This window comes from Pantherophis guttatus, chromosome 4, assembly GCF_059756535.1.
Source record: "Pantherophis guttatus breed Tessera chromosome 4, ASM5975653v1, whole genome shotgun sequence".
NCBI classification, from domain to species: domain Eukaryota; kingdom Metazoa; phylum Chordata; class Lepidosauria; order Squamata; family Colubridae; genus Pantherophis; species Pantherophis guttatus.
In genome coordinates, this window is record NC_142066.1 from 23246175 (window position 1) to 23272045 (window position 25871).

The 25871-nt window shown below is 42.9% G+C and overlaps 2 protein-coding genes across 2 annotated transcripts; one reads left to right on the forward strand and one right to left on the reverse strand.

The window, feature by feature from the left end:
* The first annotated feature begins 235 nt into the window (after positions 1-235).
* APEX1 (apurinic/apyrimidinic endodeoxyribonuclease 1) lies at positions 236-9378 on the forward strand. The gene is made up of 5 exons (XM_034411503.2): positions 236-382; positions 2326-2464; positions 3773-3957; positions 6328-6520; positions 7939-9378. The coding sequence occupies exons 2-5, from the start codon at positions 2407-2409 to the stop codon at positions 8451-8453; spliced, it is 951 nt and encodes a 316-aa protein (XP_034267394.1). The 5' UTR covers positions 236-382; positions 2326-2406; the 3' UTR covers positions 8454-9378.
* A 1828-nt stretch (positions 9379-11206) lies between these two features.
* PIP4P1 (phosphatidylinositol-4,5-bisphosphate 4-phosphatase 1) lies at positions 11207-25598 on the reverse strand. The gene is made up of 7 exons (XM_034411504.3): positions 25253-25598; positions 23387-23586; positions 19202-19308; positions 16425-16530; positions 15027-15079; positions 14623-14713; positions 11207-13016 (listed from the first exon to the last, which is right to left on the reverse strand). The coding sequence occupies exons 1-7, from the start codon at positions 25395-25397 to the stop codon at positions 12873-12875; spliced, it is 846 nt and encodes a 281-aa protein (XP_034267395.1). The 5' UTR covers positions 25398-25598; the 3' UTR covers positions 11207-12872.
* Positions 25599-25871: the final 273 nt, after the last annotated feature.

Below are 25871 nucleotides of genomic sequence, written 5' to 3' on the forward strand. Positions count from 1 at the left end.
TTAAAACCTTTTACTTCGCCGCGATCCCCTCTGTGGGTTATTCGATTGGGAACCGAAGGTGTTGGGTGCTTCGGGGTTGGCAGACAATGTTCCTGGAGTGGTGCTGAAGACGCCTGACGTCACCCGGTCGTTAAACCCCGCCTCCACCCCCGGCACGTGATCTACTTTCTTTCCAAGTGTTCCTTGTTGAACCGAACCCAGCCGTTCCACCAATAGCCTCTGCGGGGCGGTTCCTGGCGCATGAATAAAAAAAGCCCCGCCTCATCCTCTGTCACGTGATCCTCTCCACTCCACGTGCTCCTTTTTCTCTCCATTCAAGGATTCCTGCGGATTCTCTCCCGGCGGTCTTCGGTGGGTGCAAAGGAAGCATCGCGCCGGTGTGGTGAGAGCCGAACATTGCTTAAATATTGCTTAGTATTGCTTTTTTTTTTTTTTTAATAAGGTTTTTTTTCCTAATTGTATTTCACGCGCAAACGAGCCAGGGCTCGTTTATGTCCCGGCCTTCCGTTTCTTGCATTTGTTTTTTTTAAAAAAATTCCCTTCCCGTGCTTTTAAGAGTGGGGTGGCAGGTAGAAATTCAACAGGAGTAGCTTCCAAAGGACGTCTGCATTCTCTTGCGGGAGTGGGCGGGGGATGTTGGAAAACAATGCCCCATAGCAAGTTATGAATGCAAAGCGATACTCTCTACCCATGTTCCCCAGCCACGGACCCTTTATGGAGGGAGTGCTTTTGATATTGCAAAAAAACAAAAAACTATTGAGGATACAACGAAAAGAGGTTCAATCAATCAGAATAGAGTTGGAAGGGACCGTAGAGGTCTTCCAGTCCAACCCCTTGCTCAAGCAGGAGACTCTATACCATTTGAGACAAGAAGTTATAGTCTTCTTAAAAAGTCTTTAAAAAGTTTTTTAAAAAGCACCCACAACTTCTGGTGGCAAGCTGTTCCACTGGTTAATTGTCCTCACTGTTGGGAAGTTTGTCCTTAATTTCAAGTTGCTTCCAACCATTGTTTATTCCCCTGTCTTCTGGTGCTTTGGAAAAATAAGTTGACCCCTTTTTCTTTGTGGCGGCCCCTGAAATACTGGAATACCTACCATTAGAAAACATCCTCCTTTTCTCTAGACTAGCCAAACTCAAACCCTGCAGCTGTTCTTCATGTGTTTTAGTCTCCAGGCCTTTAATTATCTTAATTGCCGCTCTCCGCGCTTTTTTCAAAGTCTCAACATCTGTTGAGTACATGAATCCAGGTTTGCAGTATTCCAGCTGTGGTTTTACTAAGGGTTTATAAAGTGGTAGTAATACTTCACGTACTATTGATTCTATGCCTGCGTTACTTTATTTCACTCTGTCACCTTTAAGAAATGTAAAACACACTGAAAAAAAAACCCCTAATTTATCAAAGGCTATTATTTTGGACTGCTTCAAACATTCCAAATGCTGGCTGGAGAATTCTGGGAGTTGAAGTCCACAAGTCTTAAAGCTGCCAAGTTTGAAGACTTCTGGTTTAGACTGTTTAACCACTATGGTGTAGGAATTTTTTTCTTCTCTGTATAATCAGTATTTAGTATCCACACTATTCTTTTATTTCACTATTTTGATAAAACAGTACCAAAAGGGAGAAGCTACATGCAAAGCTGTCTTCAAAACTCAGAGAAGAAGGGATATAACATAGTAAATAAATGAAGATTAATACTTTTCAAAGCTGAACTTTCAAATAATTTATAGCCCTAGGAAAGGAGCTTGTGGTACAGAGAAAATAAAATGAGGATTCTTTTGACAAAGCAATCAACTGGCTAAGAGTTAAGAACCAGCATGGGGAAAAAAAATATCCAGTAAATATCTTTTGCAACATAATTGTTACATAGTAAAAGAGAGAAGGAAGATAATGTTCCTATAAGAAATACAGTTTCTTTTTTTTATTTTTGAGTTTCATATGCAAACAATAGGGCCTGCAGTATCATGATTAAAATGTGTGATATCTCGCAAACTGCAATAACAATAATAGAAAATCCTGTGCAAGGGGCTCCAGCATCATCTTTTATCTTCAGGCATGTTGCAATGAAAAGGGGCCAGCCTCTAAGTTCATTTTTTTATTGTTGGGACTCAGAGGCATTCCTAGAAAATTAAAAATGCTACAGCCTGGGATCATGTTTTAAAGCAGGCATGTCCAACACGTGGCCCACAGGACAGCTAATAATACAACCCCATAAGATCATAAAGTTAATCTTAAAGTTGCCAAGGTTGGAGAGCCCTGCTGTAAAGCACTATAGGGAGATACATAAGCACTATTGCTATCGCTACTTGGCAGTGTTAATCTTTTTCCAGGAGACGCTACTGTTGAGAAGCCTAGCGTTGGCCAAACAGTGTAGCCGGCTTCTTCGTCTGAGACACATTTCGGGACCTACAATGCCAAAACGAGAGAAGAAGAATGAAGAACAGATCCTTCCGACAGAGGAGGCAGCCGGTATGGAGCTCAGTCCTAGCATTAAAACGGGGGTTGGTTTGGGAAAGGGAGGTGCCCCTTGTTTTATGCCCATTTTGCATCATCCTTTGGACCCAAGATCCTTCTTGGTGCTCTTTGACCTTCCCAAATCCCTCCTCTTTCTTGAATGGCCTCTCGTTTCCTTCAGCCCTTTTCCTCAACTCATAGGTTGGAGAATTGGCTACATAGGTTTGTCAGAATTGGCTACAGTGAAACCAGGGCTTTTGGTCTCAGTATGATGAGCACCCCCACTCCCTCCACTCCACTACCTATATCTTCTGTCTGATGCTTGAAGTGGAGGAAGGGAGAGAAGAAAATGGAAGGAACCTCTTGGTGTGGATCAAGAAAGTTGTTACATTTCATAGGGGGTAGGACTACATCACTCAAATTTGTTCAGGGCTCAGATCCAGCAGATCACATTAGAGCAATTGATCTGCTTTATGATGTGGGGACTTCAAGTCCCAGAATTCCCCAGACAGCATGCAGGCAGAGGAATTCTGGGAGTTGAAATCCACACATCTTAAAGAAGTTAAGGGTGAGAAACACTGCAGTGTAAGTCAAGCAGGAATTGAGAATGGGAGAACTCGGATCAGGAGAGAATACATCTAGTTCTTGACTTACAACTATTTGTTTAGTGACCATTAGAAGTTACAACAGCACTGAAAACACTGACTGGTTTTTACCCATGGTGACACGATCAAAATTTGAATGCTTGGTTGGTATTTTATGACAGTTGCGCATGTCCCAGAGTGTTCCCCTTTTGCGATGGTCTGACAAGCAAAGTACACGGGGATGCCAGATTCACTTAACAACCATATTAACTAAACAACTGCAGTGATTTACTTAATAACTGTGACAAGAAAAGTTGTAAAACAGGATAAAAACTGTCACTTCACAACTGTCTTGTTTAGCAACATAAATTTTGAGTTCAGTTGTGGTCCTAAATTGAGGACTACCGGTAAAATCCTTTCCCTCTAGTTGTCACCATTGCCCTTTCCCAATCTTGGGTTAGAAGATGACTCTCGTTCTACAAATGAACTAACCATGTCTGTGACCGTCATAAATAGGAACCTGTGGCCTGAATTTTGATCATGTGACTATGGGGATGCTGCTGCAACTGTTGTAGGTGTGAAAAAAGTCACTTTTTTCAGTGCTGTTGTAATTTTGAACAGTCACTAAATGGACGGTTGTAAGTCGAGGAGTGTTTCCAGTGGAGTTTGATTTTCATCAAAAAAGCAAACACCTGTTCCTCCTCCCTCTAATGTTGTGTCTTGTTTCTCTTTCCCTCAGAACCAGAGCCTAAAAAGGCTATGAAGGATGATGAAAAACAAGAGAAAAAAGAGGCTGACAGTTCAATCTTGTACCAAGATCCTCCTGATAAGCTCACTTCACCCAGTGACAAAAAATATACTTTAAAGGTTACTTCCTGGAATGTGGACGGTATCCGAGCTTGGTTCAAGAAGAAGGGACTGGAGGTAACCCACGAGAAAGAGGCTACCATTTTGTTTTTCTTACTGGTTCTTTCCATGTTGGGTGTGACGGCAGTGGTTTTTCCTCTACCCTCCCTCAAAAGTTGGGCAGAGAATGTCATAAAAAGAGAAGCTTTTGCATTTAGACATCACACATCGGTTAAGATAACCTTTATTGTCATTCTTCTGGGTACACAGTGGCACACACTGAAATGAAATTCCGATGCCCACTCTAGAAGGAAAAGAAGGGTTGGGAGGGAAAACACTGTCATCAAACACTGTCACCATCCCTAGGAAAATAGATTGGGAGGATTTGTATTGTAAAAATTCGGCCTAATTGGGATTGACTCTTAATGAAGACAAGTCATTGTAATTTTACAGATGGTCCTCACTTAATAATGCTATTAGGGCTAGAAACACCGTTGTTAAGCAATACAATCACATGCTCACATTGTTTAGCAACTGTAGTTCTGGTTGTCATTGTTAAGCGAGGACCTCACGTGATTGCGACTTCCTGCCGGCTTCCCCATTGATTTTGCTTGTGGAATTCGGTTTCCCCATTGACTTTGCTTGTCACAAATTGTGATCATGGGACATGGCTGGAACTCCAAGGACTGGTTGCTAATACCATTCTTTCAGTACCAGTGTAAGTTCAAATGGCCACTGAAAAAGTAGTCATTAAACGAGGACCACCTATATTGGCAACAATACTAAATGGAAGCTGTCTGGCAGGTTGATCTTTTGGGTTTTGCCTAAGGCTATCTAATTCTATTATTTTATTTAATTAAATAATATACAGGTAGTCCTTGACTTAACAACAGTTCATTTAGTGATCATTCAAAGTTACAACTTGAATGCATTGAAAAAAGTGACTTATGACTGATTTTCACACGACTGTTGCAGTATTCCCACGGTCATGTGATCAAAATTCAGAAGCTTCGCAACTGATTCATATTTATGACGGTTGCAATGCTCAGGATCCTAGGGAACTGAATTTCACATATCTGGAGGGGCCTTGTGCTGGGGAAGTCTGTTTGTTGCAATTCATTGTGGATCTCGAATGAAAACAATCTCTGCATTGTTACAGGCCATCCAAAAACAATAATAAAAATACTGTGGGGTAGTAACCAGCAGTGGAGAAGGGAACAGGCAGTCCCCTTGGAGCTACCAGCAGCCAGCTTGGTTGAAGTTATCAAGGTGGTGTTGTTTTTATATCCCCTTCTCTTCGAACAAGCGAGAGGATGCATCTCTTTTACAGTGAGGTCCACAACTAATGTCTCCTCACTAGACAAAACACAGGAGAATTATGGGTTTTTATCTCTCTAATATCTGTCTTGGGAATAGAACGTTGCAAAGGATTTTTAGTCTTCCCAAATCAACCAAAGGTTAGGAAGAAATATTTGTAAAAAGAATTTCAGACTGTCCGGTTGGATAATTCTCTGAAAACACAACAGGATCTCCCATCCCCCTTTCTCTTGTGACATTGCAAAGTTTCATTTGTGTGGCCTTCATTTAATTGTAAGTTTCTCAAGGACGCTGGCAAAAGAAAGGGTCATACAGTTGTGGAGTTAACTCCCTTCTTTGCAAAGAAGGCCAGTCTAAAAATTATTTCTCAGTATAAGTCTGTTAATGGTATACGAGTAATCCTCGACTTACAGCCACAATTGAGACCCAAATTTCTGTTGCTAAGTGAGACATTCGTTAAGTTAGTTTTACTCGCATTTTACGGCTTTTCTTGCCACGGTTGTTAAGTGAATCTGGCTTTCCCATGGACTTTTGCTTGTCAGAAAGTCCCCAGAGGGGAATCACTATAGCCCTTGGACAATATGACTGTCATATGAGTCAGTTGACAAATGTCTGAATTTTGATCACATGACCCAGAGGAATGCTGAAATAAGTGTGAAAAACAGCCATAAGTCACTTTTTTCCTGTGCTGATGTAACTTAGAATAGAATACAGCTGGAAGGGACCTGCTCAAGCAGGAGAACCTATACTATTTCAGATAAGTGACTTGTCTAGACTCTTCTTAAAAATATCCAGTGATGGAGCACCCACGATTTCTGGAGTGAAGCTGTTCCACTGGTTAATTGTCCTCACTGAACTTCAAATGGTCACTAAATGAACTGTTGTAAATCGAGGATTGCCTGTAGTAAGAAGTGTAAAATTTCGGTGACTTTATTAGCTCACTACCTTTTATGTTCCATCCAGTTAGTAACATCGGTTAGCAGGTTCAAACCTTACCCTCTTTGGGAGATTCTGTTAGCCTCTTTTAATCTGCAAAGTTCATTTTTTAACGAAGAGGTAACGGCTGTCAAGAGATGTCAAAAATTTATTATTTTATATTAATTGTATTTCATTTCATTTTATTCCCTGCAGTGGGTGAAGGAAGAAGACCCCGATGTGCTCTGCTTACAGGAAACTAAATGTGCAGAGAGGCATTTGCCAGCTGACATTCAAGGACTACCTGAATACCCCCATAAATTTTGGGCTTGCTCTAACGACAAGGAAGGCTACAGTGGCGTGGCCATGCTCTCCAAGAACAAGCCTACGGATGTCACCTATGGCATAGGTAAGGACTTCTCCATCCTTATTTTAGGAAATTAGTTCCTCTTAGACTGGTGAAAAAGCAAGCTCCTCAGATTGCTCTCCAATAAAAGGGCTTTCGCAGGTGGCTGGGCCTATTGTAGATACTGTTTTGTAAGAACATCTGTGCCACGTTCTACAGCAGGGGTGTCAAATTCAAGGCCCACAGGCCAGATATGGCCCACAGGGTGCTTAGATCTGGGATGGCCCAGAAACAGCGGACCAGCCTGCAGTGCCTCTATCAGCGAAAACAGAGCCCGGGCGGGCCGCATGTGGTCTCCCCTGTTTCCGTTTTTGCTGACAGAGGGCTGCAAGAGGCCATTGCGGCCGAAAACGGAACCTCGATGAGTGATTGGATGTGGAGCTGGCCATGCCCAACCTGGCCATACAAACACACATCGAGGACAAACACAGCCCTGATACGGCCCTCAGTGAAATCGAGTTTGACACCACCTGTTCTACAGGTTCTCAAAAGGTTGAACTGCCATCAGACTTCCCAGGTAAGACCGCGCAGGAAACAGGCCTAGTAGATGAGCTAATGTAACTTATAAGGCTACATTAACAGAATCTTCCAAATCTGAACATGCAAATCTGCCACCGTCTCTTTTTACAGAGTGGTAACTTAGGCAGAATCCTTCTGAGTTTTGTTCTCTGTCCCTTAGGCGTCTGGTGGTTGTCCCCTCCCAATTTAACAATCCCGATTGTTCCCTAGGTAGCATCTTTCTCCACTTTCCCTTGAGCCATGGACAGACACCCTGATATTTTCCTGTAGAATTTATTGGTAAAATTAAGAATTTATAATTCCGTCGATATTGGTAAGATGTCCTCATCTGGTCCAGCAAAGCAGACCCAAACTATGCTAAGTTTCGTGGTGGCACAAAAGATCGTGCCACCACGATCTTTCACAAACTGGATAAAATTCTTTGGATGCGGGGACACCATCATAAATGTGAGTCAGTTGCCAAGCGTCTGAATTTTGATCACGTGACCATGGGGATGTGTGTGAAAAAGCGGTCGTAAGTCACTTTTTTCTTCCTGTGATCCAATTTCAGACGCTTGGCAACTGGTTCATACTTACGACTGTTGCCGTGTCCCAAGGTCATGTGAATCCCCCTTCTGACAAGCAAAGTCAGTGGAGAAGCCAGATTCACTTAACAACCGGGTTACTAACTTATCAACTGCAGTGATTCACTTAACAAATGTACCCAACAAATGTCTCCATTAACAACAGCAACTTTGTAGCTCAATTGTGATCATACGTCCAGGACTACTTATAATGGAAAGCTGGGGAGTTCTCAGGTGGACGACGCCTGACTGGGAAAGGCTGGAACATTTTCTTGCTCTGATTGTGCTTGTACAAAATCAACATTGCCCTTCGGTCTTTCTTCTGCATTGTTGCTACAGGTGATGAAGAGCATGATAAAGAAGGCCGGGTGATCACAGCCGAGTTCCCCAACTACTTTCTGGTGACCGCCTATGTCCCCAACGCCGGTCGGGGACTGGTGCGCCTGGAATACCGCCAACGTTGGGATGGAGCCTTCCGCTCTTACCTGGAAGGCCTGGCTGCCCGCAAGCCCCTTATCCTGTGTGGAGACCTCAACGTAGCCCACCAGGAGATCGATCTGAAGAACCCCAAGGGGAATAAGAAGAGTGCTGGCTTCACTCCAGAAGAGCGGGCTGGTTTCACCCAATTGCTGGAAGCTGGCTTTGTCGACACTTTCCGACATCTCTACCCCGATACCCCCAATGCCTATACTTTCTGGACATATATGATGAACGCCCGGGCTAAGAATGTGGGATGGCGGCTTGACTACTTTGTGGTCTCCAAAGGGCTTCTGGAAGGGTTGTGTGACAGCAAGATCCGCTCCTCAGTCTTGGGGAGTGACCACTGCCCCATCACCCTCTATGTCGCCATGTAACACATGCAGATGAAGGCCCAAACCTATACAGCTTGAGTGGGAAAAGAAAATTGGAGCTAAAATTATGTCTATGACTACTCAACCCTAATTTTAGAGCAGTGTTTTTCAACTGTGACAGCTTTCGGGCTTATGGACTTCAACAAGCTTGTGGATGTCAACAAGCTTGTGGCTGATAGGGGAATTCTGGGGGTTGAAGTCCATACGTCTTAAGGTCACCAAGGTTGAGAAACATTGCTCCAAAGTCAGGATCTGAATCCCTTTCCAGTCTCATCCCAGGCTGCTAATAGGTTTCCACAATGTAAAAATATTTCTTTCAAAAGGTGTGTGGCTACTTTGGGGTTAACAGGAAATAAAGTCTTGGTTTTTAGTTCCTCTGCCTGCTCAAGTTCTACAGAGGAAGATGGTTTAAAACGGGTGGGGAAGATAGCTTCCACCCACCTTGCTCTGGTCCCACCTTTTAAGCCAGAAGTGGGAAAATATGGCCATTTTAAGACCTGTGGACTTCAACTCCCAGAATTCCTGAGCCATCATAGCTGCCTCAGAAATTCTGGGAGTTGAAGTCCATAAGTCATAAAGAGGCCATATTTTCTCACTTCTGGCTTAAAAGGTGGGACCAGAGCAAGGTGGGTGGAAGCTATCTCAGATTCCTGAGATAGCAAGGAACACACAAGTCTTTTGTTTTCTAGCATTTGCAGCAAAAAAAAAAGAAAAGAAAAAGAAGCTAGGCTAAGTGGGGGCGTTACTCCACTGCTATTGTTCTCCAGATGTTAGCCGTGTCTTCCTTATTTTGAGTATTGCCCCTCATTAAAGAGTAGCCTTCCCTCCTCACCTTTCCTCTCCCCCCCCTCGCTGTTTTGGGTGTAATTCACCGAGATTTATTTTGATATCCCAGAAAACATTAAACTTCCTGTTTATAAAATAAAAATCAACCAACCTTGTCTAATTTTCTATCTGGAATGCTATCCTTTAGCAATTTCAGTGTGGCCTCTTAAGCAATGACTTCCTTTAGCTTTCAACTTTATCCCCACCTGATGGTCAAAGTAGTACGGAAGAATTTCCCGCCCGAGTTGGTTTTCACACTGACTTTGGTAGTTACCTATTCTATTCTTCACAACTGTCTTTTTATTTCCAATAATGGAAAGCTGGCAGGTCATTATTTCCCTTCAACCTACATGTACATTTGTGTGCATCTATTTGCTTAAAGATAAAGCTTTCCACGGTCCAGTCGTGTCCAACTATTGGGTGATGCTCATGTCCATTTCCTAGCTTGGAAACCAGCATTGTCTGAAGATGCTTCCATAGTCATGTAGCCAGCATGATTATATACAGAGGAGCATTGAATGCTGATACATTTTCACTGAAGTGGCACCTGTTTTATCTATTCGCATTTGCATGCTTTTGAACCATTACCATGTTTTCCGAAAAATAAGACCTGGTCTATTAATTTTTGCTCCAAGACGTCTTAGGGATTATTTTCCAGTTAGTCTTATTTTGGGGGAAATACGGTACTAAAATGCATCTGTCTGGTTAACGATCTTAACTGGAGCTTATTTTTGGGATAGGATATATATTATGAACATCCGGAAAAAATCAAGCTAGGGCTTATTTTCCAGTTGGGTCTTATTTTGGGGGAAACATGGTAGGTGGGCAGGAGCTGGGACAAGGATGGGAGTTTACGTCGCACAGCACTTTGCTCTTAAACCCAGGCCATCCAGTTGCCAAGCTCAGCATCTTTAACCACTAAGCCATTGCACCTCCTTACCCATTTGCTTAATACTGGCTAAAGTTCTCATTTCTGTATCTGGACAGTTGGAAGCCACCTATAGGAAAAACTCTGGTGACGTAGTGGTTAGAATGCAGTATTTCATGCTAATTCCGCCAACTGCCAGCAGTCCGATCCTGACAAGCTCAAGGTTGACTCAGCCTTCCATCCTTCAAAGGTCGATAAAATAAGGACCCAGATTCTTGGGGGCGATATGCTGACTCCTGCTTAAGAGAGGGCTTTAAAGCACCGTGAAGCGGTATGTTATTGTATTGCTAAAAAATGCCTCAAAACATTTCCACAAAGCACCTCAGCCTGTGCTAAATATTCCCCATTTCAAGTTAAGCTGATTTGCCTATGAGTTGCTCCTTACCTTAAAAAGAAACCAAGCTCAGTAAGTGTATTCTTAGGGATCACTTTCCAGGGGAGGCAACCTGGGAAGGGTCCTTTGTTGCCCAAGCCCACCTGGGAAGAATGTCTAAAATTCAGCGAGAAATCAGCAATATAAGATGTGAAACAAATCAACCCCATTGGAGCCCATCTGACACGTCTTGGTTGTCCAAGTCCCATGTTTTTAACCTGACATATCTGCAGCAAGGATGGGATTAACCTTTGCAAGATAATTACTCTCGCACGTACATCCAAGGTGAAACAAGGATTAGTGGAAGACTTGGTGGATCAAGGAGAAGGTATCAGAGCTACATGTGATTCATGTCAATGAACCTTGCTGACAGAATGATTGGATTAAATTACACAAATAATTTTTTAATATGTAAAAGATTTGTTCGGAAGCCCATTTTAAACAACTCTTCAGGAATTTCCTCCAACTGAAGTACATTTAATCAACTCTTAATGAATTTCCTTCCTTAACCGAAGGACATTCAGTTGAAATCAACTCTTAATTGAAGGAATTCCCTTAATTGGAGGAAATAAACCTTGTTCCCCTTAAGGTGAGTCATTCTGAGAAACCGCAGATTCCTCTCCAGTCAAGTCAGATATGCAATAGTGACGTTTTATTTATTTACAATCATCCAATTGTGCCTGTGGAAGAGAAGGAAAAGGACAACAGACATGTTCAATCATGGCTGAAAAAGAGACAGACATACGGTGCAAGCACATAAGGCAGGCAAGCAGGCAGCCAACACGGAGAAGTTATCTTAAATAGTTCTATGTACATTTTACTCCTTATATACAAGCTGCAACAGGCTTGAGGTTATAAGCTCGATGCCACGAAGATGGGAGAATTAAAATCTTGAGGCCAAGGAGGAAGGAGGGGAGAGGACTAGCACTGAGAAAAATCAAGCCAGGTTCGCACCAGGATTGAGATATTTCCCTAAGCGGAATGTCTTTGCTTGCATGACTCGGGGAGTCCTTTCCTCTCTATGACAAGAGTGCATGCACCATTTTCCTCCCCCTTCGGTCTATGTCATCAACTAGTAATACAAAAGAAGAGAAGAAAATCTGATTTAGTAGGCTCTGGAAGAAGATAGTTCTGCGCCTCAAGTCAAGGTTGAGATAAATCTCCCCTCCCAGCTCTCAATCAACTGCGGGTGGTGTTGGCCAGCAGTTCTCCCTTCAACCTTTCGAACAAAAACAACAAATACCGTAGCCATGGTTAGAAAGGGCTCTTTAAAGAGAGAGAGAGACATGATGGTTCCCAAGGCTGCTCTCATCTCGCCCCATCCAGAGTTTGGATTGTTGGAGAAGAAACGGGGAAGTAGCTCCTTCGAGGAATGTGCAAAGATTAAGAAAACGATAAGAGATGAGTCCCACAGTTAACAAAGCTAAACTTCTTTAGCGGAAGACCTCTGGATCTCACACTGTAGATCACAGAAAGGGGGAGGTAAGGGCTGAAATTCATTAAACAAGCATCTGGACCAATCCCGGGGCTGTGGTACTAGCCTTTATGGAACGGGCTTTCTCTCATTCCCCGGGGCCCCCATTCACATTTTGAGGATTGTGGAAACTGCTTCGACCCTCGAAACCTTGCAGCTTTTAGCTACCCCCCACATTACAGACCACAGGATGAGAAAAAAAAAACAAGGAAAAAAAAAAACCAATACAGCAGCGATTTCTTTTGCCTTCCCCTCTCGACCAGGAAAAATTTTTTTAAGCAACCTCCGATGGGAGCTGAGAACAGAGTCCTGAAAACACCCATTTTTGTGAAGTGCCCCCGCTGAAGAATTGTAGTGTAATCTCAAGGGGTATCCGCTGTTTGGGCTGGGTCATCTCCAAACGTCACCGCAACAGCCGCCGGTGGTTTGATGCCAAACCATCTCAGCTGCGTTCAAGTTTTTTTCTTTTGGGAACGATTAGTGTTCTGTTAACTTGCAGGATCCATAGGAACTTCGCCTACCCCACCCCCGCCTGCCAGGGATAGCAGAACCCAGCAGAACTGGATCTTCGGCTCCTTTGGAGTCAAATTGTACTTTCTTTTGCCATCAATCCTGGCTCAGAGCAACAGAGATGGAAGAAGACTGGTAGATATCAGGGTTGTCCCATAGTTACTCAGATGACGACGCCGGGAGCGGGCACAGCAAGAAGGTGGCACGGCAGACCCAACTTCAAATGGAAGCGGAGGGGAAAAGACGGGCTCTGGGTCCCCGGGTATGAGGTGGTGGAGCAGCAGTGGGAAATGATGAAGACCTTGAAGTGGCTCACGAGAAGTTCTGGATAGGGTGGCTGACTCTCATACAAGCCCAGTACATACCTCGGCCAAGGAAAACCAAAGACAGGAAAATCACCACAGCCCAGGCAGCATAGACACCCCTGTACTGCTGGGCTTGTTTCCAGGTACCAAACTAGAGAATGAAAGAAGAGTCAGAAATCAGCTTCACAATAAAACGGCTTCATAGATTTAATGTGAAAGAGAAAGATAAGGGTGTATCTGTGTGTTCAATAGACCTTTGGGTTCAGCAACCTTTTGTGTTCCCGCCTGAACCACGAAAAGTCTCCAATTTTGACTCCCAACTGCTGAAGGTTGTGATGGTAAATTTGATATCTTACATGCATAATCCCTCCCTCCTTTTTTTTACCCTATTTTTTTTTTATCCTTATTTGTACCCTATGACTATCGTTAAGTGTTGTACCTTATGATTCTTGATGAACTTATCTTTTCTTTTATGTACACTGAGAGCGTATGCACCAAAGACAAATTCCTTGTGGGTCCAGTCGCACTTAGGCAATACAAAATTCTATTCTGTTCTGTTCTGTTTAATAATCAGAATGGACCTATATAGAGAGGAGTTGTCTTTAAGATTCAGCCTCCTGGAACTGGATTCTGAATAGGGAGAGAAGCTGTTCCTACTAAACTTTATTGCTTCTTTTCCTTTCAAGAGAGACCTTGGACAGATGCTCCACCTGTACTTCAGGTAGTCCTCGACTTACAACAGTTCCTTTCGTGACCATTGAAAATTACAACTGCACTGAAAAAAGTGACTTATATTTTTCACACTTATGACCGTGGCAGCATCCCCAAATGAAAATCCATGTGATTTACAGAAAGGATCATATGACCCTGAACACTGTAACTGTCATAAACACGAAGCACTGCTTCATTTTTATGATGGTCGCAGTGTTCCCCAGTGCAGTGTGAACTTCTGACAAACAAAATCAATGAGGAAGCCAGATTCACCTAGCAACCATTTTACTTATTTTGTAACGGAAGTGATCCGCTTAACAAACGTGGCAAAAAAAGTCGTAAAATGGGACGAAACTCACCTAACAAATTTCTCACGTAGCAACATAAATTTTGGGCTCAACTGTTGTGGCCGTACAGGTCGAGGACTACCTGTATTCAGGACCTTTAGATTGGTTTCCTCTTTAATATTAACATTGTTTTTGTTATTTTGGATAAATGTTTGCATAATGAATTGGTACGTAAGGGTTCCTTTAGAAAAAGGAGGGTGGCCAGGAGAAGGAAATATTCCTTGAGTTTTAAAGTGGGAATGTGGGAATTGCAAAAAACTTGTCATAAAAGAGTCACTGTTCCCCACTCCTGTGCTAAATAAATAAATAGCTGTCATTTCAAACCGGACACTAATTTAGGCATGAGCCTAAAGGGGGCAGAGCTGTGCTGCTTAAAAGCTTCTAGATATCTACTATTGAATAGTTTTCATTTCAGATACTGAGTGCCATGTTCAGTTGTCTCCCTGTTAAGGGAGAAAGTGGCCTCAAATCAAGACTAACTTTGGACACGTACCTGTAGGCTTTTTGGCAGCAAGATCGATGGAGTTTTGCTCTCTTATGTTCTTCCAATTTTTTAACCTTCTCATGCCAAAGCCCTGGGATTTCCAGATTATCAACCAGACATGGCCGTCTTTAATGGTCTCATCCTAATCTCATCCTTTTGAGACCCCCAACACGTGCCACCCCCAACCCTAGCTAGATGCCTCTCGCTAGACTCACCGCCAACCCAGTTGCTGTCACGGCCATCAGCACGCCCAACAGAAGACAGCATAAGCACCTTTTCCTCGGATAGCGGCGCCCGATGGAAGAGCTGGGAGTACAAAAAGTGGCAAGGGAAGTACATCAAGCATCCAGAGAGTCTCTCCCACAAAGTTCCTCTCGCCTCCCATAATTTGGAGCTCTGGCAGAGAAAGAGGCCTTGCCTATCAAGGACAAGCAGAAGACCTCTTCTCCAGCAAGGGGGGGTGGGGTGGAGGATGGGGACTCAGCTTCCTCACTCTCTTTGAAGCTGAACCTCACAAACAGCAAGTTCCCTCCCACATGGTATGTTCAATGGTAACTTGGGAGAACATTTATGTGAATGCTTCTCCTCCTCGCTCAATTCCTTCCCCAGAGTAACTCACACTTTACGGCAGTGCGGGCATCGGGCTAAAGTGCGATCGGTGAATTCTGTCCACTGGAGAGACAAAAAAAGAGAGAAAGGCTTAGGAAGGAAGAGAAGGGAAGCCTGACCCGAGTCATTTTTCGCTGCTGCAAATAGGCTCATTTTTAAGGAGTCGCGCTCAGCTGCTCCTCTAAATAGCAATAGCACTTAAGACTTATATACCTCTTCACAGTGCTTTACAGCCCTCTCTAAGCAGTTTACAGAATCAGCCGATTGCCCCCAACAATCTGGGTCTTCATTTGACCCACCTTGGAAGGACGGAAGGCTGAGTCAACCTTGAGCCTGGTGAGATTTGAACTGCCAAATTGCAGGCAGCCGGCAGACTGCAGTACTGCATTCTAACCACTGCGCCATTGCAGCCATCCTCAATTTACAACAGTTCCTTTAGTGACTGTTGGAAGTTACACCACCATGGGAAAAAATGACTTATGATTGTTTTTCACACTTATGACCGTCCCCATGGTCAAGTGATCAAAATTTGGATGGTTGACAATTGGTTCCTATTTGTGACGGCTGCAGTTTCCCGGGGCCATGTGATCCCCTTTTGGGACCTTCTGACAAGTAAAGTCCATGGGGAAGCCAGATTCACTTAACAACCGTGTAACTAACTTAATGACTGCAGGGATTCATTTAACAAACGAGACAAGAAAAGTAGTAAAATGGGGCAAAACTCACATAGCAAGTTTCTCACTTAGCGATATGGGTTTTGGGCTCAATTGCGATCATAAGGGGAGGACTGACTACTTTTAGCTGATTTGTTACTGAAGTCCACTCATGTGGAGATATTCGCAGGGGAGAGTCCAATTTGTGTCAATTTCAAAGGATGCAAGCAACCTCAGCCAATTGAATTGTGTTTTTCTATCCACTTTGCACTTCCAAGGCCAGTTCCCAACAAGACTGCCTTAAAGGTAAAAGGTAAAGACATATGTGCTAGTTGTTCCTGACTCTAGGGGGCAGTGCTCATCTCCGTTTCAAAGCCAAAGAGCCAGCGCTGTCCAAAGACGTCTCCGTGGTCATGTGGTTAGCATGACTAAACGCCAAAGGCACACGGAGCACTGTTACCTTCCCACCAAAGGTGGTCTCTATTTTTCTACTTGCATTTTTTACGTGCTTTCGAACTGCTAGGTTGGCAGAAGTTGAGACAAGTAACGGGAGCTCACCCCGTTACACAACACTAGGGATTCGAACTGCTGAACAGCTGACCTTTCGTCGACAAGCTCAGTGTCTTAGCCAAATCAGAATTTTTAAGTTTATAATTTTCTTCCGATAACAGGTCTCCAAACACCACCCAAACCTGAGCCTGGAACAAATAGGCCTCATTTCTTTCCCCCAATCCCTTCCTCCACAGCACCCTTACCAGGAAATTATTTTCGCAGTGGCCGCAATTGACACGCACACCTGTGGGCTGAGGCTCGGGACTCGGAGGGCCAGGGTGAACGGGCCCTAAGTTTATGACCCTTTTACTGGGTAGAAAACAGAGGGAGAAAAGAGGTTTAGATTATTCTTCTTGTCAGTCCACCTGGCCCCACCGAACACCTACTTTCAAGCCAGTGAAACTCCACCCCTTTGCCATCATGGAGAATAAAGTTGACTTTGCATTTAAACATTTTCCTGTAATTTTTTTTTTTTAAATTCAGGTCCAAACCTGGCATGCACAGCTAACCTCCCACATTCAAAGAAAGCCCTTCAACATGCCAACGTCTGGGTTTTTTCTATTAGTCTTTCTGGTTTGATCAGGGCAACTGCTGTTTTTATTATCTAAACATAAACACCCTCTTCCAGGAACAAACAAAACAAAACAAAATCCAAACTGCGAAGGCAGAGGGAGAATCCCCCTTTCCTTCTCTCTCTGGGCACCTTTTTTCCTCTACAAATGCCACGTTGTTAGCTTGATTACTCCAATTTGTATCTTTGCTTTCTAGTTCTTTCTTCAGAAAACAGAATCCTACGCACATTGTTGGATCACAGCACCTCCCCAATATGCTTATTCCTTCCCACCTTTCTAAAAAGATTTCAGGATTCAAAATATTCAGGATTCTAAATATCTCTCTCTCACACACACACCACTTTTCTCCAAACACATCAGGGTTTTGCACTCAAGAAGAAATAAGCCCTTCCTTCATGAGTGCAAAACTTTGATGTGTTCTTCTTCCACGCTTGGAGGCATAGATCATTAAGCCCAATAGTTTTGGGAAAGTGCTGTATTTATAACGGTGTGAAAATAGACCCATTTTTTGAACTGGATGCCTTTCTAATACCGAATAACAGAGTTGAAAGGGACCTTGGAGGTCTTTTAGTCCAACTCCCTGCTCGAACAGGAGACTATTGAGATGAGCAGCCTATAGAAATTGAATAAATACAAATAAATAAAAAATGGTTGCCGTACAAAACTGTAAACCAGATTTTTTTTTTCTAAATACAAGGTAATTGTGTACATTCTTCTACTTCTTTTCCCGACCTGCCTAGTTTCTATTGAATGTTGTTAAACCTCGTATTTTTACAATATTTGCCAAAATATCTTTTAAGTATGCGCGAAGCTGCTAGGATGGTCTGCATTTGCAGTTGGAAAGTAACGTACAATTCCTTCAGTAGGAGAATGTACATAATTACCTTGCATTTGGAAAATAAATCTGGCTTGCAATTTTGTACAGCAACCATTTTTTTATTTACCGTATTTTTCGGAGAATAAGACACCGGAGTATAAGACACATCTTAGTTTTTGGGAAAGAAAATAGGAAAAAAAAATTCTGCCTACCAGGTATTCATCTGGCTAGCGTCCTTAGCCTGGTCAGCTTCAGCACATTAGTTCGCTGATTTTGAGCGCGCGCACGCTCGATTCGCTCACATGCGCCTAGTTGGGGCTAAAAAACAGCTTCTAAAGCACAGCGGTTAATCGGAGGGAGCTCCAGTGATTAATGCAGGTGAAGCACGGAAGGGTAAGAGAAGACAGCAGCTGTTCCGGGTAGCCATTTTGGCCTACGTGTGTCGCGTTTTCAACCTCCAAATGAGTCGCATTTTCAGGCGGCGATGTGCTTTGGTGATTCCCACAGCCTTGAAGGCTCTCAAACGGAGCATTTGGAGCCTGAAAACGCAATGCGCGGAGCCCAAAAACACAAGCCATTGTCGGTGGCAATCTGCAGGCAGGAAGAGGACATGCGGAGGCCAAAGGGTGGGCGGGATTACATTCAGAGTATAAGACGCACCCAATTTTCAGCCTCTTTTTTTTGGGGGGGGATGCATCTTACACTCCGAAAAATACAGTATTCGTTATTTATTCAATTTCTACAGGATGTTCATTTCAGTGGTTTCCTGTCTGAGCAGGGAGTTGGACTGGAAGACCTCCAAGATTCATTCCAACTCCGTTATTCTGTATTCTAAAGGCACCCAATTACAGCCCTTGGAGCAATGTTGTTCAACCTTGGCAACTTGAAGATGTGTGGACTTCAACTCCCAGAAGCCCTGGCTAGGGAATTCTGGGAGTTGAAGTCCTTACATCCTCAAGTTGCCCAGGAAGGTTGAAAAACACTGCTCTGGAGGGCAGCCATTTGTCCAGAACAGTATAGGGTCTCCTGCTTGAGCAGCGGGGTTAGACTAGACGACCTCCAAGGGTCCTTCCAATTCAATGGGCAGCTCACAATTTTTGGATTATAATTCTAGCTATAGTCTTGCTCTACATCTGAAATTAGGGCCGTATAACTTTTAACATTTAAGTCATGATTTGTTAAGTAAGGATATACATTTCTTAGGGATTAGGTAAGACTTTTATCTTATATTTTATGTCATGATGATATTAACGTTGATTCTAATTGATACTGTTGTTGATACAAATATATTTACTTGATTTTAATAATGATCTGTAGTTTTAAAATGGCATAAGTTATTTAAGTGTGTAGAAGTCAATTCATTATTCAGAGAACCTGTACTTAATTTATCTAGCTTTATGTATATTTATGTGAGCCACCACAAGTAATTTGTGATTATGAAAGCATACAAATATATTGAATTAACAAATACACATAAATATCTCTTATTTCCTTTGTGATTTTATTTTTTCCTCGTCTTGCTTCTGTTTTTGATTCAATATTAAAACAACCTGAAGAATGTAACTAGATAATTCCCTTCCTCACCCCTTACCAATATATCCGTGGACAGGCAATGCGTTGTGAGGTCACTTTGCAGATCAAAAGACAGTTGCAAGGGCATCTGACATACTTCTTACCAGGTGGGGCATTTTTAATCGGCTATAGAAGGAAAAAAAAAACATTTTTGAAAGTTAAACAAGTTGAACATGTTTCCTGGTTTAAGAAGAGAAAAGGTCACAAGAGGGCAAAGAATCCAATCCATCTGTCAGGCATTGAACCAAGATTACTAGTGACACCTTCCTTCATCACAATGTATCTGTAAATATTTAAACTGAATACGTATTTAAAAAATAAACAGGCAGCCAACAGGTGCGGTGGAGAAAACAACAGGTTTAAATCTTTTGGCAAAATTGGGAAAATAATTTAGAAAATAATTTGTGATTTCTTTTCCTGAAGAAAGCATAGGACATCCTATCAAAATTCAGTCGCAAATAAGTAACAAATGTACATTTTTCTGTGTTATCTTTATTTTTCATAGCTTAAAAAGTTAGGTATTAAGTGTTGCGCTAGAATCATGCTCAAGAAGCTGAGCTACTGCTAATCTAAATAAGAAAAGCTGGGCTAGATATACCTAACCTTAGATAAAGTGTACATTTCTGGAAACAGGGTAACAAAAATGTGGCATTCGAAGACACCTATTTTTCACCAAGGAAAAAAAAAGTATTTTTTCAGTCAGAGGGCTTCGTTTGTTCAAAGCCTTTATTGTCATTGTACATCATGTATACAACGAAATTGGTTTATTGGCTTCCAATATAAAACATAAAAGCAGCAGAAGGGAAGAATGACAATGTGGAAAGGGTAGGGCCCTTCTCAAACATGTCTGATTTTCATTGCAATCTTAACAGGTAAGTTCCTTATGTCAAAGGTAACTCTGGGGGGGGGGGAGCAAAGATAAGGCACAATTGATAACTGCACATTGAACACCTAGCAAATCTAAAGTCGTATCTTGAACTCTAAAAGAAATTCATTTATTTTTTTAAGCTTCTGTCTGTCCATGATGCCTTATTCTGAGAAGCTAAGATAAAAAGGCTTCCGAACAAGCTTATATGGGAGGCGAAAGAGAAAACATCAAGAGTGAAATTCAGGATAATATTTTCTCAAACAAGTCAAAACTATTGAATTGGATTTTAAATTATTGAGGGGACCCGAGCAACTATTTAGACTTTCAAGTTTTGTGCTATCTGCAGCTGCAGGAACTGAAGATGTTGCAAATTGACAAAGCTAATTTTTAGGTTTATATTTTCAGAAGACTGAGAAACCAGTAACAGAAAAGAAACCTGAACAGGAAATGAGTTCTAGTACAAGTTCCCAGTTTTAGAGGAAGCCTTTTCTTCCACAGAATATTTTGTGCCTGAAGCGTTCTATGTTGTCTACATATCTTGATAGTAACCTTTAAGGCAGGGGTACTTTTAGCAACTCCCCAAGTGGGACAGTTTGCCATGAACTCTGGGGAGGGTGGATGGGAGGAAGGCTGCCTGAAGGGGGAAAATGAAAGTTTTGACTGCTGTTATCTCCTTTAGATGCGGCTTCAGGGTCACCCAGCTGGGAGGAGAACCCAGCTGCATTCCAACCTACGCATGAAGTGGCTGTTTTGAAAACATCTTGCTTCAATGTGATTTTGGGAAAGGGGGGGAGGGGAAGCAATGGGAGGCAATTAAGGGAGGAAAAAGTTGAAGCTAGGGATTTTGGTGGCGGGATTTTCGGTTCTGGCCGTGCATTACTGCAATATACTTGATAAAATCATACCTTTCTCAATAAATGGAGCCAAGGATCATTTCTATTTAGAGGTTTAAGTGCTGGCAGGATTAAGACAAAATACTGCAACTTCAACCAGCAGAAGAATCATCTCTAAATATTTCCAATGAAATCTAACAGGAACAACTGTTTAGAAAGCGTGCGGAATAGAACAGAACAGCAAGGCTAAAGACAGAAATGCATTCAAGCCCTAAATGTTCCCTTTAGGGGTTATAACTCCTAGATGCCTTAACAACTTCATGGATAGTGGAAAGGAGTCCAGAGATCCTTCTTTACCCATAAGAATAAAAAAGCTCCTCAAAATTTGTCCAATCCAATAGTCCAGGAATTTGACAAGCAGATGCAGTGTTTTAGCTCCTGAGCTTGCCCAAGTGGTCCTTGATTTATGATTACTTATTTAGCGATTGTTCCAAGTTACGGTGGTGCTGAAACAAAGGGACTTATGATCAGTTCTTGCATTTATGACCACTGAAATGTCCCAGAACTCACATGATCAAAATTTAGACAGTTGGCAACTAGCATGTATTTATAATAGATGCAGCATCCCAAGGTCATATAATAGCCATTTCTGACCTTCCCAGCTGGCTTCTTATAAGCAAAATCAATGGGAAAAGCTGGATTCACTCAAAAACTAAGCGATTCACTTAACCATGGTAACTTGCTTAATGACCACAGTAACAAAGCTTGTAAAATTGGGCATGACTTGCATAACCCACTTAGTGACAGAGATTCTCACTTAGTGACAGAGATTCCAGTTCCAACCATGGTCATAAGTCAAGGACTACCTGTAATGATACCATCAGTTTCCTATTGTTGGCTCTACCCAGCACTTCTTCCTCAAATAAACCTCTCATCATGGATAAATTCCTCCTCTATAATTGGTGTATTTGTTTTTAACTATTTAAAGGAGTAACAAGCACATTCCATCCAGGGGCATACATTAATTGTGTTGTGTGCAAAAATGTGTTACATTCATTTCGAATTTCCTATGTCGATTTCACTGAAAGACTTCAACTTTTAATAATGACAGGGGAGAGGAATATGCACCGAGACAAATTCCTTGTGTGTCCAATCACACTTGGCCAATAAAAAATTCTATTCTAATAAAAAATTCTATTCTAATTAAGGCAAAGAAAAAAAAAGGCCCAAATTGTTTTTTCTCAACCAAAATAAACAAGAACCTACATATTGTTCACTGAGATAATGTACAGGATAAATTTCAGGGATTAAAAAAAAAGCCCTGTTCCAATCGAACTTCTAATGTAAAGAAAGGCACCATAAAAACTTTCATATGAGTCTAGTTCAAATGAGTTCAGATGAACAATATCTTCACCACAACCAAATCAACCCAACAAAACACTACGCTACAATAAAGTATTATCCCAGCTAAAGGAGAAAACCAATATAATCCTTTTAGGAGGAAACATAAATGAAGAAAAGAAAAAAAGAGGAATCCTTTTAATGAATGGCCTTGTGCAGTCAGGCCACAGATCTAGCTTGCTCAGTATTGACTATGCTGACTTGAGCGCCAACAGTTCTCAAGGGACTGCCTGAAAGCTAACACAAGTACTCCATCGGCAAGCCATGTCAGCAGATTTGCAGTGGTGACTTACTCTTTTGCAATCCAGGGTGGGTTTTTTAAGGAAATCATCCACACTATGTTAAAAAAAAAAACTACATATTTGTAACAACTGGCGAGAACTATAGGAATATAAGCCTCCCTTTGTCTTATGACTAGCTTTATTGTATGATTGTAGCATCTGGCAGGAGGCCAGAGTTTTGCTGTTGTGGAATTGAGCTGAAGGTAACCAAGCAGGGGAAATGACCCTGAGAAGCACTGCTTGTCTCCGACTTTCTATCTGGTTCATGGGTCAGCTCATCTTCCTTTACATGTACTTGTGCTTTATTTGGCCAAGTGTGGTTAGGTGCACAAGGAATTTGTCTCCGGTGCAGAAGCACTCAGTGTACTTGCAAAAGAGCAGAATGTAACAATACTAAAGTGTACAACCGATAAAAGGGAAAAGTAAGAAATAATAAAGGGGATAAATAAATAATATGGATTGATGTAGATATATATTAGGCAAAAAACAAACAAACAAAACCCTTAGTCACTGTATTTTGTCCGCTGTGAGAATTAGGTGTTCAGCAGAAGTGATGGCAGAAGGAAGAAACTGTCCCTGTGACTAGTTGCATTGGCATACAATGCCCTATAGTGCCGTCCCAAGGGAAGGAATTGAAAATTTATGTCCAGGATGAGAGGGGTCTGCAAATATCTTCTCAGCCCTCCTTCTGACCTGCACAATATATATGTCTCCTATGGCAGGCAGATATTCCACATTTTATATTCCACCCAGCTGCTTCTTGTCTTTACATCTTTTCATTGTGCCTCCCACGTCCCACGTGTCCCTCTGACAGTGCTCACCGTGGCCTCATTGCAAACGCTACACTTTACCACATGCTGATGCATCTTTCCCTCCACATTGATGGGGCTCTGGCAGACTCGGCAAGTGATCATAGGGGCACTGCCGCTCTCCGGCGACGCCATCGGGGAATAGGGTGGGGGATCTTCTGCAGGCAGTACGGCTGCTTGGGTCCCATCGAGACTGCTGAAAGAGGAAAATCCTTGGAAGGGAACAGAAAGAATCATGGTGAAAAGGGAGCACTCAATTACCATTCTATGGTGCTGCTGTTAAGTTTACAGGCTGCCCCCTCGATCCTTGTTCCAGATCTCTTACCTGCATTTCATTGTCCTCAAATTTCTTCACCAGCACCATCACCCTTTGATCCCCACCTCTAAATTTGTTCATCTTCTACCTGCAAAGTCCTAAAGAGGGTGGCCTTGATGAAGAGAGGGGAGATTTGTACCAAAGCAATGAGGACGGAAAAACTGCTTCGGTCCAAATAATGAAGGAGGAATGAGAAAACATTTGAAGCCACTTTCATGATTCACATTATGAATCAAGATTGACTCAGCCTTCCATCCTTCTGAGGTCGGTAAAAATGAGGACCCAGATTGTTGTGTGGCCAATATGCTGACTCTGTAAACCGCTTAGAGAAGGCTGTAAAAGCACTATGAAGCAATATATAAGTCTAAGTGCTATTGCTAGTATAAGAGAGAGAGGAGGTGAGCCATAATTAAGAGTTTTATATACAGACATCTACTTTTATTTACAATCTACAGTATCTACTTTTATCTACAAATATCTACAGGCCCCTCACATCTTAAACTGTTTGAATTTCTCCACTCAGGATGCCACTATAGGGCATTGCACGCCAAAACAACTAGTCACAAAGGTAGTTCCCCTTCCCACATCCATGCCATCACTCTGCTAATCACCTAATTCCCACAGCACTGCCTAATGCCTAAGGATATTTACCCATTTAATAGGGCTGTATTGCCATTATCCTTCTCGTCTTCTCATCTTTCCTACCGCCTTCTTCTATTGGTTGATGATTTATCACTTGTTGTTTGTATCTTATGATTTACCATTGTATCTCATGATCAATGGTTGTATGTTATGATTTATGATCTATGACTTATCACTTTGTTGTTCGTATGTACATTGAGAGCTTGTGCACCGGAGACAAATACCTCGTGCATCCAATCACGCTTGGCTAATAAAGAACATCCCTATTCCTATTTTGTTAGGATTGGTTATTACAAGAGAATCTTTATTTTATTTTTATTTTTTTTTAAAAAGGAGGTGGGGTGGGAATTTTGGCTTTTGCCTGCAATTGATTTCTTGATTTGATGTACATTTTAGGACTGATAGCTCTTAGCAATTCTGATGAGCCTTCTTCCCTTGAGAAAAGCATTTGGCTGGAATCAGACTAGTAATATCAAAAAAATATGTTTACTGCCTATGCCTAGGGCAGGGGTCTCCAACCTTGGCAACTTTTAAGAGTTGTGGACTTCAACTCCCAGAATTCCTCAGCCAGGAGGAATTCTGGGAATTGAAGTCCACCAAGTCTTAAAAGTTGCCAAGGTTGGAGACCCCTGAATTAGGGGACATCAAGCCCCCCACCCCCACCCAATGTAGGGGATCCTCCTACCAAAAGGGCTTGAGATGAAGTGCTGCCTTTAGGATTTGGATACCCAATTCTAATTCTAGTCTCTACCGAGCCACGCCCACCCCCCCCCACGCACAAGCCACGCCTCCTGGCTTGACGACCTCTCCTCTCTAGGATACTCTCGTCTATCGTTCCCCCCCCCCTCCTCGACCCCGCCCACCGCCTCTCCTTTCTCAGCGGCCCTCCCATAAACATCAACGAGGAAAAGGCGTCTCACCCTGTGGTGGGTTGGGTTTTCCCGGAGCAGTTGAGGCGGGTCCCGACCCCAGACCCGCCGGCCCCACCAAGCCTCCGGAGCCGAGGCCGCTCCCATCGCCAGGCTCGGCTGGCAGGAGAGGGGAGCGTTCACCATCCGCAGCCATCGCCGCTGCGGCTGCTGCACCTGTAACCGCCCTGAGTCTCTCTCGGCTTCCGTAGCGCGCACGTCCCCGCCCCCTCGCTCCCGGATTTCTCTTTTCACATGACGACCCGACGGCCTCATCCTATCGGCTGCAAGGAAAGGGCTCGGTCCCCCGTCACGTGACCAGAAACCGGTGGCGATAGCGGGCGCTGCGCTTCTGATTGGTCGGGAGGGGCTGTGACGGCGTGTCGTCCGCTCTCTTCCATTGGACGCGAGTCGTGCTCGTTCTTTCGCAGTCCCACCCCCTTGTCCCGTGACTCTCTTCTACACCTCCTTATTGGTTGATTCTTGCAGGCTGCTCCCAGTTTGTCCCGAATCATCGTTTCTTGCCTAATTGATTATTACTCCCCCCTCTCCTCTCGCTCAAGGTGGGCCCGGCGTTTAAAGAGTTCTAACTCACGTGATAGTGAACCGCGGATGCTGATTGGCTTAGCTC